This window comes from Ailuropoda melanoleuca, chromosome 4, assembly GCF_002007445.2.
Source record: "Ailuropoda melanoleuca isolate Jingjing chromosome 4, ASM200744v2, whole genome shotgun sequence".
Classification (NCBI taxonomy): Eukaryota; Metazoa; Chordata; class Mammalia; order Carnivora; family Ursidae; genus Ailuropoda; species Ailuropoda melanoleuca.
The window spans coordinates 54,723,424-54,739,206 of record NC_048221.1 but is presented as its reverse complement, the minus strand read 5'-3'; the positions used below and the strand labels follow the sequence as shown (position 1 = coordinate 54,739,206).

At 56.8% G+C, this 15,783-nt stretch overlaps 1 protein-coding gene across 6 annotated transcripts in view; it reads right to left on the bottom strand.

Annotated features, from left to right (window-relative positions):
* Window positions 1-15,783, bottom strand: part of IQSEC1 (IQ motif and Sec7 domain ArfGEF 1) — a 170,104-nt gene that overhangs the window by 47,873 nt on the left and 106,448 nt on the right. The window contains exon 1 of one of the 6 annotated variants that reach the window (XM_034658851.1): window positions 2,756-2,947. The exons of the other annotated variants lie outside the window; for them this stretch is intronic. Coding sequence (XP_034514742.1) covers window positions 2,756-2,859 — 104 coding nt within the window. The 5' untranslated portion in view covers window positions 2,860-2,947. Of the gene's footprint in view, window positions 1-2,755; window positions 2,948-15,783 lie in introns of those variants that run through there. 6 annotated transcript variants of the gene reach the window in all.

The window sequence follows — 15,783 nt, the reverse complement described above, 5'->3', positions numbered from 1 at the left end:
GATGGACTCAATGCTTTTAAGGTGTCAGAGGAACAGCCACCCTTCACGACTCTCCTGACATCAGTTACCCAAGAGCGGTTTCCTTTGGGCCCCGTATATATGCGTCAGGTAGGGGAGGAGGATGGGGACCAGCAGAGCTAAAAATTCTCCCATTCTTTTGATAAAGCTTTGAAGAATACTTCACAATAAATACTTGGTGGCTTGATCAGTAGTTGTATGGAAGAGAGAGGGAATCCCTCTATCAGACCTGCAGGTGTTCGATAAGCAAGCCCACCCACGGACAGGCAACCCAAGGCCCCCGCCTGCGCTCTGGCCCCAAGCGCCTCCCTGCCTCAACTTTTCTGTGCAGCCTGGGAGCATCTCATAAGGAAGCAGTTCCACACACACACCCCCCATACTGGAAACGCTTCAGTCAAGGGCAGAGTCTGTTTTTCCAAGCAAGAGGCTGACAGGAAACAAAATCTCATCCTTGAAGACAAGCAGCCGGGGCTCTGCTCGGAAGGTTTTAAAATAGTCTCTCACAACCCTGAGTTTACAGAAACACAGGGAGACCAAAGGGCAGTCTCCGTGCAGGTCCCCACAGCAGGAAGCTCTTCTGTCGCGCCTCATGGTGGCTCTGTCAGGGGGCGGTGGGCCGGGACGTTCACCATGCTGCCCCGACGTGCCCGGGATAAAGGAGCAGTGTCCACCTCTCATGGCTGTGGGGGATTCAACCCTCTACCTAGGACTTGCTCACTGGGCCTCAAAGTAACAGTGAATAGGCAAAGGAACACTCTTCCTGACAGCAGTGGGGGTGGGGCAGGGGTCAGTTGGTGAATTTGAGAGGTTATCATCATTCCCTGGTGGCTGTGGTTTGGAGCAGAAGGGACTGAGGAAAGAGCGGCAGGTGACAAGCTACTGCACTCAAGGGCTCCATGTTGCTTGGTAGTGGGCAAGGGCCTGGCTGCCTCAATGGCTGGGGTCACAAGCAGGATGTCAACGTGGGTTGTGACATGACAGGGACGTAGGTGGCTGGTGGGAGACAAGCACTCTCTGGGGCTGTGCCAGTCCAGGATTCTGGCTCTGGGCATTACCCGGCTCCCAACTGTCTTAAACCAGCAGGTTCTAGGACATGCTAGGGAGAGAGGGCCAAGCCTCCCCTCACAGCCAAGGGAAGGGGTCTGATGGTCACCTGCAGGCTTTCTCTTCGCCATAACGGCACCTCCAGTCTCCTCTCCTCTATCAGCCCTACCTTCCAAACACACCCGGGCTCTGCCCACTTCCCAGCAGGTGGTCCAGGCCACCATCACTGCTCCCTGGATTATCACCACAGCCTCCTCAATGGTCACCCCACCTCTCTTCCCCACGGCCGCTACAGTGACTCTGACAAAACATAAGATCGAGTGCCTCCCCTGGTCCCATCATACTTAGAAGACGCTGTCCTTGCAATGTCCTTGAATGCTTGACCTTGGCTGCTCTCATCTTGGCTCCTTCCCCCCCTTGCTCATTCTGACTTCCTGACTCACTGGCTTCCTTCCTCTCTGCTCAAAGGGGTCAGGCATGCTTCTGCCTCTGGGCCTTTGCACTGGCTGTTCTCTCTGTCTGGAACACTCTTCCCCAGATCTCTGCCATCACCAGATTCAAATCACAGCTCCTTCCCCTTCAAGAGTCCTGGTCTCTCTCTTTTTTTTTTTTTTTAAATCTTCGATGATGATTATCACTTCAAAGCACATAATATATTTACCACGTTTTTTGGTTTGTTGTCTGTCTCCCATGTCAGAATATACATTCTACCAGGGTGGAGGTCATTTGTCTGTTTTGCTTACTGGTGTTTTTCCCAAGTGCCAACATATGTGCCTGGCTAACAGTGCTCAGTGAATACTTGCCAAAAGAGTGAAGGCATTTCCCCCTGCGTGCTGTTGGCTGCCTCCTGGAGCGGCTTCTTACAGCATCCCTGCCAGACCTCCTATGTGTTTCTCCATCATCACGCAGTGACCCAAGCCAGGATCCCGGGTGTCATCTCTTCAGTCCCTCCCCCACCGCCAGCTCCGGCCCCTGCCCCTGCCCCACTCACTCGATCACCAAGTCCTGCTGAATCTACGTGAACGGTATCCCCTTGACTGGTGCAGTGTGGCAGGCCTTCTGCCCCACCAAAATCACAACCAACCTCAGACCACCCTCACCAGAATCGACACGGCCAGACCATCCTCCTGCAGCCAGATGACGCCACAATGGACACTGCGCTCCAGTACAGGACGGACAAAAGTGAGAACTGCGTGAATCTGCATGAATGCTTGTATGTAGCTTAAGAACCCACCTCAAGCCAGAAAATAATCAGAAACTACACACTGGCAGGCATAAAGAGTCTTTTCTTCATCTGAGCCAGCTAGCTGGTTCACGTTGACAAGTATGGTCAGCAACAGGCATTTCAGAAGTCTAAGTTGGTATAACTTTTTCAGAGTACTACTAGAAACAATTATTAAATCCACTCGATATGGCAGAGGCTCTGGCAGAACCCGTAAAGAAGCTTTACAAACAGCAACACCCTGAGGTCCCCTGTTCTGCTTAGTACTCAGCTCTGCCCCCAGTGCCCTCCTGGGGGAGTGTGAACAGAAGAGTCATCTTCTCCCTCCCCACAGCAGATCAGACACCCCATAGATCTTTGCTTTTATGATGTCCACACCTGACACAGCAGGGAGTTGGGGGTCAGGGAACCACCGGACCCGGCCCAGCCCATTCCCCCCTGCCCCCCCCCCCCCCGCTACCAGCAGCCCACCGTGCACACTGCTTCTTCACCACGGTGATTTCCCGACTGGAGCTCAATGTCTCATCACCGAGGTCAGCTCCCTTGGGGAAGCTTCTTCCACAACCTGGGTCCATCAGCCAGGCCTGAACACTGTAGTGGGTCCTAAACTACACAACGGCATTCATGGTCTCTCTCAGACGCCTGGGCCACATGCAAATCAGGGAGTGGGGCAGGCACCTGTTCCAAGGGCCCGACAGTCTTTGACAGTTTAGAGTTTCTGGAACATTCTATGACAGTTAGAAGGCTGCTGCCCAGCACTCTCAGAAGATGCTCCTGGTCTAGTAATCCTTCTTCCAGATATTCACGCTAAGGAGACGAGTGAATCTGCGAAGAGGTAAATACAAGGAATTTCACTGCACTGTTGGTTCTAATTATAAACATTTGGAAATAATCTAAATGCCCGTCAACAAGGGATTGATTTAAATTACTTATATATCCATATAATGGAAACAATGTCAAGCCCCAGGGGAAGATCGGTTTGACGGCTGTTCTTAGAAAAAAGACAAGATTTTTTTGGCTGACCATAAGTTTAACGTGAGCCGATGTTGTGAAACAGCTGGGAAGCCAGTCACTGACATGAGTTTACAAAGCCAGAAGCAAAAACAGCCCTGTGGCCCGCAACAGGTGTCCGGTCACGGCAGAGGACCGTGTCTGGGTGCTGCACGGACCAGCCATCTAGAGCCCCAGAGGGCAGATCACAAACCTGGGGCACTTGCTCGCCCCGCTTTCGTCTGGCAGACATTGCTAATTGATCACAGACTCCCTCCTGCACATCGTCCAACCCAGCGCTCCACGTGACTGACCCCAGCTGGCGCATGGCACAAACTCTACTTGCCAACCCCAAATTACAGGATGCCAGGAATAAACGTCTGGAAACCACCTCTCACCAAAAGCTTGGACTGCCTGGCAGGGGGAAAAGCAGCCAGAGGGGAGAGAGGATGTCTATCATCAAGCCTCTGACAGGCTGACAAGAGGAGGAGGGAGATTTCTGTGGACAGAACCATGACCAAGGTCACCCAACCTGACAAAGAATGCTCTCACGTGGTTAGGGCTGCTTGGGAGGTGGTGAGCTCCCTGTCGCTGGAGGTTTGCAAGCTGTAGCAGGTCAGACACCTGTCAGAAATAGAGCAAAAGTAGTCCTGTACTGCTAGAAGCCGCTACGGACCACCTGAACGTGTCCTCCCACCCTGTGGCCCCCATGGCCCTTCACTTGGAGCAGTCTGTCTCTGAGAGGCCACACTCTGGTCCCAGCTCAAATCCTACTTCCTGCACAGGGCCACCTCCCCGCCCAGTGAGGCCCCCTTTCCCATACTCTGTCATAGTGTAGATTACCTGGAGAAAGAGGCAGTGTGGGGGTCTATCCCTCTCCCCCCCACCAAGAGTCCTGCTCCATGAGGGCTTGGTCCCTTAAAGCCCTGGCCTCCCGCAAAGATAGGACCCGAGACTGGCTCCTTCCTGAGAGAAAGGGCCACACGTGCACAGTGGGGCTCTAGAGGTGGGCCCGGCCCAGCACAGCTGTCCCGGTGACAGGTGGAACTACGCACGGATGTCCCCAGCCCTCCCCTGCTGGCCTGGGGACTTGGAGCCCTGACAGTCTCTGGAAAGTGACCCCAACCTCTTCCTCCCCTTCTCCAGTTTTCCCAGCATGCTCTCCTCTGCTGGAGGCTGGTGTGTGTGATTCTTAAGTGGGGAAAGGCTGGATCGCTACAGAACAGCGTCCAGAGTTTCTGACTGCCCTAGGACAATGAAAAGCACACAAGAACTAAGAACACATTTAGAAAAGTTCCCCTCTTCCCAGGCAGCATCCCTGTGCCATTCCACCAAGTGAAGGAGCTGGACAGGCTCCCTGCTGCAGCCTTGGAATCAGATGTCTGGGTTCTGCTGCTTACCAACTGTGTACCATGGGCAGGACTACTTCCATGCCTCAGTTCCCTTTCCCGTAAAATGGGGGCAGAGTCCCAACTTCACATGACTGCTATGAGGCTTAACAGTGAACACAGATGAAGTCCTTAAAAGACTGCCTGACTCATAAAAGGCACTTTGTAATTGCCGTCTCTGATTATTCTTTGACTGACGGGGCCCAACCTACACGTCCCGGCAGCTAGAGGTGGGGGGCAGACAGGCCCAGTGTGCGAGCCAGTGTCACCCGCCTCTGCCTGCAGCGAGCGGGGCCTGTCTCGGTGCAGACAGCCGCCTCCGGCCATGGGCTGGTGACGAGGCCCCAGGGAGGGCGGGAGAGTCCCAGAAAGGGACCCAGGCCCCATGGCCCAGACGCCACGTCCTGACTCTAGCTGGGGAGTGAGTCAGGGCTGGGGGGCCCTTGGCCACTCGGGCCACGGATGTCTCTAATTATGGCCTGTGAAGTCATGAATGACTTTTCTCAAGAAAAATGTTAGTCAGAGGAGGCTCTGGGCAGAGAGGCAAGGGGGCACGGGGGAAGCAGGGACCCTCTTGTTCAGGGGCTGGTATAACAGCTAATGTCTATATAGTGAGCGGTCTTCTAAGCGTTCTGTAACTCACTTTGTTCTCTAAACCGCCCCGCAGGCACGGCCAGGAGGTGAAGCTCAAGCCCAAGGTCATACGGCTAGAACCCAGGCAGCGGCTAGAACCCAGGCAGCGTGATTTGAGTCTGCACATTTACTCACTGTGCCTGTGGGGCTTCTTAGTCACTCACACACGTGCACCCACACACACCAGGTGGGTCGGCAGCAGTGACTCTCCCCTGTAAATCTGGGCACAGGTGCTGTGCTGAGTGTTCAGACAGAGCCTGTAACCCAGCTACCATCCCTGGGAGCGAGGAGGGGGCTGTGCCTTCTGGGCTTGGGGCTCAGTGGAGTTGAGTCACTGGGCCAAGGTTAGCCATGCAGGAGAGCAGGGCTGGGATTTGACCCCAAGTGAGTGTCTCGGCCACCCCGCTGCCCACAGGAAAAGCATGCAGTGGACATGCTGGGGGTCTACGGCTGGGGTCCAGAGCCTGGGGTTTCTTGGGGTTGTGCACGGTCAGGAGAGAAATAAGCCTGGGCTGCATGTGGCCAGCTACGGTCGTATCACATGGCCAAGCTGCCCTCTTCAGAGCGGGTTGGGGCCCCCGCTGGAGGAAGCACGCCTCTGAAAGCCTGCCTGTGGTTAAATGCCCATCCCAGGAGCCTTGGTCCGCACCGACTGCTGGCAGTCTGCACGGGCCAGAGCCAAACAGCCTCCTGAAATACGGATGCCCCTCATGCCTCTAGGCCTTGTGGCCTCCCCCACGCTCTGCTCTCAGGGTTTCTGATTTCTAGAAAGGGAGTCTAGGCCAGGGAAAGGACAATTCATTCCCAGCCCTCACATGCTCTGTTGTGGGGCTTATACAGCTCTTTGCCGCCCAGGCCATATTAACTGAGGTTTATCACTCAGGCCAGGGAAGGGGACGGTTTTGCTCTGTTCCAGGTCCTCGGGGAGGGATGTGGACAGACTAGGGCAGGGTCTGGGGAGGAGGTGAGGGTGGGAAGGAAAAGGAGGCCATGTCCTCTGAGCAAGAGCAGGGAGGGCTCAGCTGGAGAAAAGCAGCCTTAGGGCCAGCCACAACCCCTAGGTCTCTGCAGGGCCATCCTGGGGCAATGGGAGCAGGCAGGTCCGTGCACCAGAGGCGGGGCGAATGCAGCCTGGGAGCTTCAGGGAAGTAGACGTTTTTAGCAGTTCAGCTAGTGGGGAAGGGGCTGCCTCAGGGGGTAGTGTAGGTATTCCAGCAGGGTCTAGAAAACGAGTCTTCAGGGACTGCTGTGGCTCGGGGTAGGTCACCGCACAACTACATTCACGCACTGTGCCACATGGGAGCCCTCGCACAAACCATGCCCACATATTTAATCCCTGCAATGATTGCATCGAGGAGACTCAGTAAGGATTCGTGGCTTGCCCAAGATTGCAGAGCTCGGAGCAGAGCCAGGACTCAGAGGTGCGACATTCTCTTAGTCCTTCCCACTCTGTGAAAAGTCCCCGGGCCAGGAGGCAGCCCCCAAGGGCTGGCCTGGCCACAAGGAGTAGGGTACAAGGACACGGGTGCATTTCAAGGGAAGAGTGAGTGTGCCAAGGGACACACAGCTGGTATGCCCAGCAAGAAGGGGACAGAGAAGACTTCCCCAGGGAAGTGAGGGAGGCTATCCACACCCTCTTCTCTCATTGGGGTGGGGAGAGGAGGTGGTGGAAATGCAGCAGTCCCACAGAAGCCTACAGCCTACAGCCTTACAGCCTGGACCACAGCTGAGAAGTGGTTCTGGGGAGGACAGATGCCTGGTTGGTGACCGAGGTGACTTAGGAACACCCAGGAACGCCCCAAGGCTCTGTCCCTCCTGGGAGGGGTTGCTGGGCGTCTCCCCTGGGGGGCAGGGTCAGGACAAACGGGACCCAGAAGGAAGTGTCCTCAGGAGAGAGTGGTGAGCAGGAAGGGATGTGCTCCTAGCCTGTAGGGCCAGTGGCAGTTCTAGGAGAGGCCATGAGAACGAGTCCACAGGAGACACTCACGCAGGCACAGAGGTTGATCCCTGTGCTCAAAGCCTCCAGACAGTGTCCAAGCCGGGGATGGAGGGGACACGGGTGTGAGTCCACATGAGCCACACACGCCCAACGAGCTCCCAACGGAGCTCCACATCTAAAGCAAGGGGGGTGACGAGCTTTCTGGATAATCCAAGAGGTACCCAGGGCAGGGGGTGGGGAGGGGAGTCAGGTGGGTTCCTGCTTTCACTAGTTACCAAATTTGCTTTAATGAGGATATGCAGTAATCACAAAAGCACCCAAAAAACCCCAACGTCTAACTGCCCAGCACCACTCCTTGGATGACGAGGAATCCTCTCAGAGCGCCTGTGCTCCCCCAACCCCAGCCAGCTCCTCTGGCAGCCTCCCCGACCACGGCTGAGAGCAACTCTATCCTTCCAGTGGCTCGGGCCAACAGTCTGAGAGTAACGCCTGGCAAGCGTCTTTTCTTGATACCCCACTTCCCATCTGTCAGCAAATCTGCTGGCTCCACCTTCACAGCTCACAGCAGAGGCAACGTCTGACCCACTGGCCTGCCCCCTGCCACCAGCCCGCTTTGCACCGCCTGCACCTCTTCCCTGTGTTGCTGCCACAGCCTCTCTACTACACCCTTCCACCCTTCTCCAGACAGCAGCTGGGATCCTATTAAAACACAACTCTGACCACATCCCTCCTCTGCTCCCATCTCATTGGGATCTAGAGCTCAAATCCTCAGAGTGACCCAGAAGACCATGAGACCTGAATGTTCTTCCTGCTACCCCCTCCCTCCATGCCTCTTGGCCACCCCACCCCAGCCCCACTGTCACTCTATACTCCTGGCACACTCCTACCTCAGGACATTTGCACATGCCTTTCCCTCTGCCTGATGTCTCTTCTCTCAGATGCCTACCTGGTTCACTCCCTCACCTCCTTCGGCTCACCTCATTTAAAAGCCATCCTCCTCCCCTGGCCCTCCCTTATCCTTCCCTGAATCATTTCTCTCTAGAGCACTTAACGGTGCCACCATACCACTATACGTGGGGCTGTGACTGTCTGGATGTCAGGCCCTGAGCACTGGGGCTTCCCCACTAGGATGGGGAACTAGATTCTGTTAAAACAGAACTCTGGCACTTCATTCAGTGAACATGTCCCGAATGCCAACCAGGTGACAGACCCCTGCCAGGCACTGTGAGTGTGGCAGTGGACAGACAGACAGAGCCCTGTCCTCATGGGCACACTGGGGGATGCAACTAATAACGACGGGCGTGTTAGGAACGGTAACGGAGGAAGCGTCTGGCGCTGCAGGATGGCGAATGGGGCCCGTGCCCTGGTGCCGGAGGTGGGGAGGCTTCCGAGGAGGGCTGCACCATCCACCAGGACCCGAGGAGGAGCACCGTGTGGCAGTGAGGGGCGAAGGCTGAGCGGGCAGAGGTGGGTGTCCGCGGCATCCACAGCGGATGGAGAAGGTCAGTGTGGCATGCTTGGAGGGGCAGGCAGGACCGGCACCTGCAGGCCGGGTGAGCAGGGAAGGATGCAGGGAGGAGGTGGCAGTGCCTGGGGGCCAGCACTGTCACAGCTAGGTGGTGACAGTGAGAAGAGATCTATGTGGGGGATGAGGAAAAGCCAGAGACACCTGTGGGAGGAATGAGAGGAAGGACAAGAGTCCTCAGGGTCCTGATGCCGAGCTGATGAGGCCAGAAACACCGAGCAGTTGAGACAGCAGAGAGCAGGGACAGAGTGACGCAAGGCTGGCACAGAGTGGGGTCAGAAGTCGGGCTGTGGCGGGGCGAGGAAAGCTGGCACAGAAGAAGCCTTCGAGGGTGGTGACTGAGAAGACAGTGGGGTTGGGGTGGCAGCTGAAGGGGGCTGGGGGCTGCAAGGAAGACTGGTTTTAAAGCTGGGACAGACCCGGGCACATCTGAATGGTGACAGAAGAGGGGGGCCCAGGGAGGAGCTACCAGAAGGAGAGGGCACTGGACACGGGCTGGGGTCACTGAAATTTAAGCTGGCAGCCGAGGATGAGGCCAGCTGGGGCCCCTCCTCTGGGGGTCTCACTGTTCCCTGAGGGACAAGGACGGGGTCAGTGGGCTGCTGAGGAGGCCTGACCCAGCAGCAAGCCAGGACTTAGGCAGGGACAATTTCAGGAGCCCGAGGTCTCAACCGCGAGAAAATGGGAGGTTCCCTCCAGCCCTGTGCCCCGTTGCAGGGAGTGGGCCCACAGCCCCTACCACTGACCCCTAGTCTCCATCCCTACATCTCTTGGCTCCTGTGACCCCTTAGACCTCTCAGGTGGCCCCTGAGCCCAGAACAGCTGTTCCCAGAGCAACCCTACCATGGGTGCCCAGCTGCCTCTCTGCTGACTGCCCTCTGAGCTCCAGGCCAAACCCCCTCCTGCTAACTTCTCCCCCTGAGGCCTGCCCTGCCGAGGCCAAGGCAAGGTCTGGCCCAGGTGCACCTCCCGGCCACGGTATTATCTCTAATTACCTGGCGCTGAGACCTCCAGAAGTGGCTTTTATATATGTATAAACATATAGGACTCTGAACAATGAACTTCTCAAAGTGGGAGGCTATTTTTAGAGCTATGCTTACGGTACCAACATCCAGCATTCCCCCAGCTTGCCCGCGGCTCCTGGCGGGGCGGGCAGGCGGCACAGGGAAAGGCAGGCCGCAGTCAGGAGTGGTGGGGCCTTCTCGGACCGTTCGAGCACAGCAGGAAGGGGGCCGTGTTGCACGATGCCCAAGCTGGCAAGGCATGGTGGCGGCAGCCGACTCTTGCTCCCTGCCCTCTGATCGCGAGCACCCTGCACGGCGCTGCAAGGCACTTTCCATCCTGATGCCATAGTGACGTGAGTGACGGTGGGGATCTCCAACCCCAGCTTCCCTGAGCCTCAATTTCCCACCTGCCTGGCCTGGGTAGGGGGGTAGGCAGGCCGCCGCTTTGAGGCCACATCGTGGAGTCAGGTGAACGGTGCCCTGGCAAGGAGCCGGGCAGACAGCTAGCGCCCTGCCTAATTAGAGGGAATTATCCAGGAGGGCTTCAGCAGCGCTCATCCTCAGATGGGGCTTGTTCTCATCAGCGCGCAGCCAGAGGCAAGAAGGAAAGTCGGCTGTCCCGAGAAGCCAGTGCATGCGGCCAGGCCCTCGCCCTGTCCTGTCAACATGTTTTCCAAGGTCATCTTTCCGGCTCCGGGGAGGTGGTGGCTCCAGTCTCCCCAGCCCAGGCCTCATTCCCGAACATAAAGAACATCTGTCTGCCTGCCTGCGGGACACAGGCCGGACTGTCCCACTGCGCAGCTTGTGAGTCACTCCCGTTAAAACAGCCCGGAGGAGAGCGGGCTTTGGAGATTAGACTTCAGGATCCTGGAGACAGGGAGGGCTCGGACGGCAGCCCCACGAACCTGCGAGCAGATCACCCTTGAATGTCCCTGACTCTGGGGGCTCCCATTAGGATGAGGGTCTTGGCTGTGCAGAAACATGGTGCTCGGTGCAGGGCTAGGGGAGGCCCTTCGTGGTGCGCGGGGCGTCCCCTGGAGCTCGGAATGCGGCAAACGTGGGGGAAAGGGGTCTCCCTGGTAGGAAGGAAGGAAAAGCTACACGTGCCACCTCCACTGCCTCTGTCATGTCGAACTCTTGGTTCTCTTCACCGCACATCTTACAGACCACTTTTCCCCTTTGTTCTGATCTGTAAGTCTGTCTCTCGCCAGGAGAAAGTGGGACTGGGAAGGGCAGAGGTGGGGCTGCCTGTGCTGCTTCTCTTTCTTATCGGGCCTCCCCAGGGCCTCGAACAGGGCTTGGTGCCAGCAGGTGCTCAGTCAATATGTGTTGGGTGAATGAATGAATGAATGAATGAACAAAGGAACGAACGAGTCATGCTGCCAGTGACTAAGGAGCCCACACACACCTGGGAAGCGGCATCTCTCACTTGTTCGTGCATTCAAATACAGAGAGCTCTGTGCCAGGAGCAACGCCCTGCGACCTTCTTCCCTGGATCAGGAGCCATAGGACCGAACCCCTCTTGATTTCCTCTCAGACCCCCTGCGCGGTGCCCCCTTAGCCCACTGTCCCCTGTCATGTCACCTGGGCCCCTGGTTCACTCCCCTCCAGTGGCGGGGCTCACTCTTCCCTCATCTGTAAGACTGGAGGGGAGAGAAGCTTAGCTCGGACATTGACACATGGCACAGCCATGACAGGGACCTGTGTCCACACTCACTCCCTTGCCTGGCAGCTGGGCCTTGGAAAACTCAATGGCTGAAGAAACTGGCAAGTTTCTCCAAGATACAGATACGTCACCTACACCCAGAGCACTGCTCTCCAGACCTTGAGTCACAAAGGAACAGGGGCCTCAGGCAGTCTCACCCCTTGGCACCCCTGGCTCAGCTCCCCTGGGCCCACCTCCCATAACCCTGGGAGGCCTGTGGGGCCAGGCCGGCGCTGGTGGGGCCTCAGACAGGAAGCAGGAGCAGAGTCTCACGCCACAGGTTGGCAAACGTGTGCTCTTACTTCGGCTGAAAGCCAGCTGGCAGAGGGGAGCCATGAAGCTCTGCGTGAGGGCAGGGGCCTGGGGCCGACATGAACACCCTGCCATCAAGCCCAGCCAGGGCCTCTGCTTGGCGAGGGGCCACTCACAGTGGCATCACCATTAGTCCCACAGAGGTCCTCAAGCTGCCTGGGATCTCACCCTATGTCTGGGGACTGGAGCACCAAACCAGGGATAAGGCCCAAACCAAGAGGAAAATCAGGCCTCGAACACTAGGCCTGCAGTCAAACCCAAAGACGGGCAGCCTTTCCACAGACAGGCTGTGAAAAAGCCCTTTATTCTCCCCAGTGCTATCTGGGCCAGGACAAAGGCAGGGGTGAGGCCCACCCATCCGGGACCCTGGGCCTTGTCCCAGGGACAGCTGGGTGGGAGGCCCGGTGCCCACACCGCCACTCTTCATTCAGACACTGTAGACTTCACAGAGCTCTCTGGAAGACATGCGCCTCCATGCAAGGGGCTCACAAGGTCTCCATACAGAGCTCCAGATCAGCAGCCCCAGGCCCAGAGAGTATTTAAAAAAACAACCCCCAAACTGCAATAAATCACCAACCTTTAATATCTAAAGGTTTTTTATAATCAAAGTCCAGACTTCTGACTTTTCTGGGGGAGAGAAACAGTTGAGGATCTGGTCATACTGGGCCTATAGTCCTGCTTGATGAGAGACAGAGCTGGGGATAGCCACACCCAGACTGCACATGCTCTCCCCCTGCCCCAGTCCTCACCACTCCCTAGTGCCCGCCACACTCGCCTGCTCCTCCCCCACACTCACCCTCCTGACTATTGAAGGCATCTGCACTTGCTTCCAAGGCTCACAGAGGACCCCTCTCAAAGAGCAGCAGTCTGACCTGCAGCTCCGGGCTCAGTCATTCCCAAGGAACCTGATTTAGAACACCAAGTCCCGAGGGGCCGGATCCAAGCCTTCCCACAGCTTTGCATAACTAGCAAGAACGCCAAGGCCTTCCGCTCTGCGGCGTCCTCCGTTTAACAAGACTCTACCAAAGTAACACCACCACACTGGGCACGATCCAGAAGCACACGGTCATCATAGCCACCAAGCCCTGATTTCCCAGATGTCCTCGTTCCTTACTTCCATACGGTCAAGTTTATTCTCCAACTGGACTCGTAGGTGGTCTCCTGGGGTTGGCAGCCCCCTCTGCCCGTCTCTGTATCTGGAACGATGTCCCTGTGGCTCCAGATGCGCCCACAGAGCGTGGGAAAGCTCGGGCAGGAGATTGGACCAGGACGGGACCTGGTCCCCACTTCCGGGCCGAGTGACCTGGGGCAAGTTACCTCACCTCTCTGGGCTTCCGGCTGTCTCCTCTTTGTAGTGGGTATCATTGTCCTGCCCCATTTGCACAACAGAAATGTGGGAATCGGTGGGGGGTGGGAGGGAGATAGCCTTCGCCAACTGCAGACCCCCTTGTAGACGCATGGGGCGTCTCTGCTGTGGACCACACACCGCTGATCAGAGAAGGGCTCACTGGAGAGACTCTGCTGGATTGCCAAGGCCAAAAAGAGGGGCTCGGGGTGAGTGTTCTCCAGCCCATCACCAAACTCGGTACTGTCTGCTTGGGAAACCAGAAACGTCTCCTGTGGATCTGTATGGAGCTTTATACTTTCGGAAGCCCCTTCCCTTTCGTCCTACCCACTACTTACCTGGCCTCAAGCAACAAAGTTTACAAAACAGCTTCCCTGACCATGATCTCATCTGTGTACGGCATCACTCTCTTCCCTTTCTGAGGTTTTTTTTTTTTTGGCCACTTCCTACAGCCCACTCTCTGCCAGACCATCACCCCCAGCTAAGCCAGGGCGGTGCTTGTTGGTTTTGACTGCATAAGGACGACGGAGCTTCCAACTCCGGGGCTCACTCAGAAAGATTTTTCAGAATACACACACACAAAAATCTTCCTGGCTGAGCCAAATTAAATACAGAGGCCTCTAGTTATTTCCATACGTGCAAAATGGACTCAAATAAAGCAGCTCTCTGTGGCAGGCTCCAGCAGACAGGGCTGGGCTGGGCCCCAGGGACGCTTTGGGAGTGCCGGGCGGGAGGCACAGGCTGGGGAGGCTGGCTCCGGGACAGAGTGTGGGCAGAGGATGAAGATGCCCGTTGCGCTGGCCTCGCTGCCTCTGGCCCACCCTGCCGGCCAGGGCCAGGCGTGCGGGCCTCTCGGAGCCTGGGACAACCTTGGGCCCAGCTCTCCAGTCTCACCCCAGACCTGCACCAACACTAAGGTGTCCGCAAGGCGGGGGGGGACTGCACTCACCCACCCTCAACTGCCAGAAAGCACTTTCTAAAATGCAAATCGTTCACATCTTTCATGGCATTAAATCTTTGTCATGGTCCAAACCTCTGAGCGAGGCGCCGACATTCCCCTCCCACAGGCTCCCTGCCCACCCCCCAGCCTGCAGTCCATCCCGCTGACCCCTCCACCCCCCATGCCGCAGCCGTATGGGGCTGTGACTTCTAACCCATGGCAATGTGCACTGCTCCCCTCCCCAAGACACTTGGTACCCACGGCAGAGGGAGCGGGGCCCACGAGAGCCCACAGGACTTCACTGCCCAACTGTGAGCTCACCCCAGGAGGGGGCACGTTTTAGCGTCTCTGCCCCCAGGGGTTCAAAACCACGTATGAGGTGATTGAATGAAATACTGGATGAACTGATGATGTGCAAAGAACACCATCACTACGACAACAGACGCTTTGAGCGCTTCGCACCGAAAGAACTCCTAGCGCCCTATAACGACTTTTTAAAACAGATCTTAATTTTTGAAAGCAGTTGTAGGTTCCCAGAAAAACTGAGCAGAAAGTAGAGATTTCGCATATTCTCTGTGCCCCCCCACATAACCTCTCCCATTCTCAACACCCCCCACCCCCTACCACAGTGCACTTGTTAATCTACGGACCTCTGCTGACACAACAGATCACCCCGAGTCCAGAGTTTACATTGGGGCTCCCTCTGGGTGTTGCAGACAACCACCATTTGAGGCAGATGCAGAATCCTCTCCCCATTCTGTGGATGGAGAAACTGAGGTACGGAGGGGCCAGGTAACCTACCAGGGCGCGCACACCTCCCACACGGGACGAGGAGAGGGCAGGCTGACCAAGGCACTGGGCCAAGCACCTCACACCTCACCTTCTACACGCTCTGCCCTCTGCGGGGAAAGCCCCCCACCTCCTCCTGCCCTCTCGGGACCTAAACCCGCAGCGCCGCAGCCTTCCCCGCACTGGCCTCGTTGGCACCCCGTACCACAGCAGGCACGCAGAAAGGGTCTGGGGGAAGGACGGAGGCTCAGGGTAGGGGATGCCACCCTGCCTCGACCTCCCGCACCTGCAGCTTCGGCACACAGCCCTTCCCCCATAGACTGGAGGGGCTGTGTGGCCTTGGGTAAGCGACTTGGCTTCTCTGTGTCTCCGTTTCTCAGCCATCAAATGGAGGTATTGTCTACCTCACGGTCAACCGATAATACAGACAGAAATCCTCGGCCTGGGGCCTGCCACCCAGAGGGCTCAGGGTAGCTGTTGTTACTATCACAACATAGGACCGTTGCTCCCCACAGTGCACAGTGGCCCCAGGGATGAAGGGAGGGGTATAAGGCTATGAACATGCAACAGTGGGAAAAAACCCTTCGTTCAGAAGGTAGGCACGGGACCATCTGACCAACCCCAGCCTCTGCACCTGAGGACAGTGAGGGGTGAGCGGACAGGGCATGGTCACTGCTCAGAGCAGGACTGGGGTGGGACTCAGGGGTAGTAACAATACATCCCTAAGAATATATTAGAATATTATTGCAACTAGCACAGCTATTGCAACTAAAATTTACTGAGGACCTGTTATGTGCCAGGCTCCAAAAGTGGCACCATTAGAAGCTGCAGGGTGCACGAGACCGTGTGGTGAGAAGAAAAGAGGGCCTTGGCCGAGGCTTAGGGAACCTCGGTGCTGCCATGGAGTGGTGGGAGGAACCCGGGAGGAC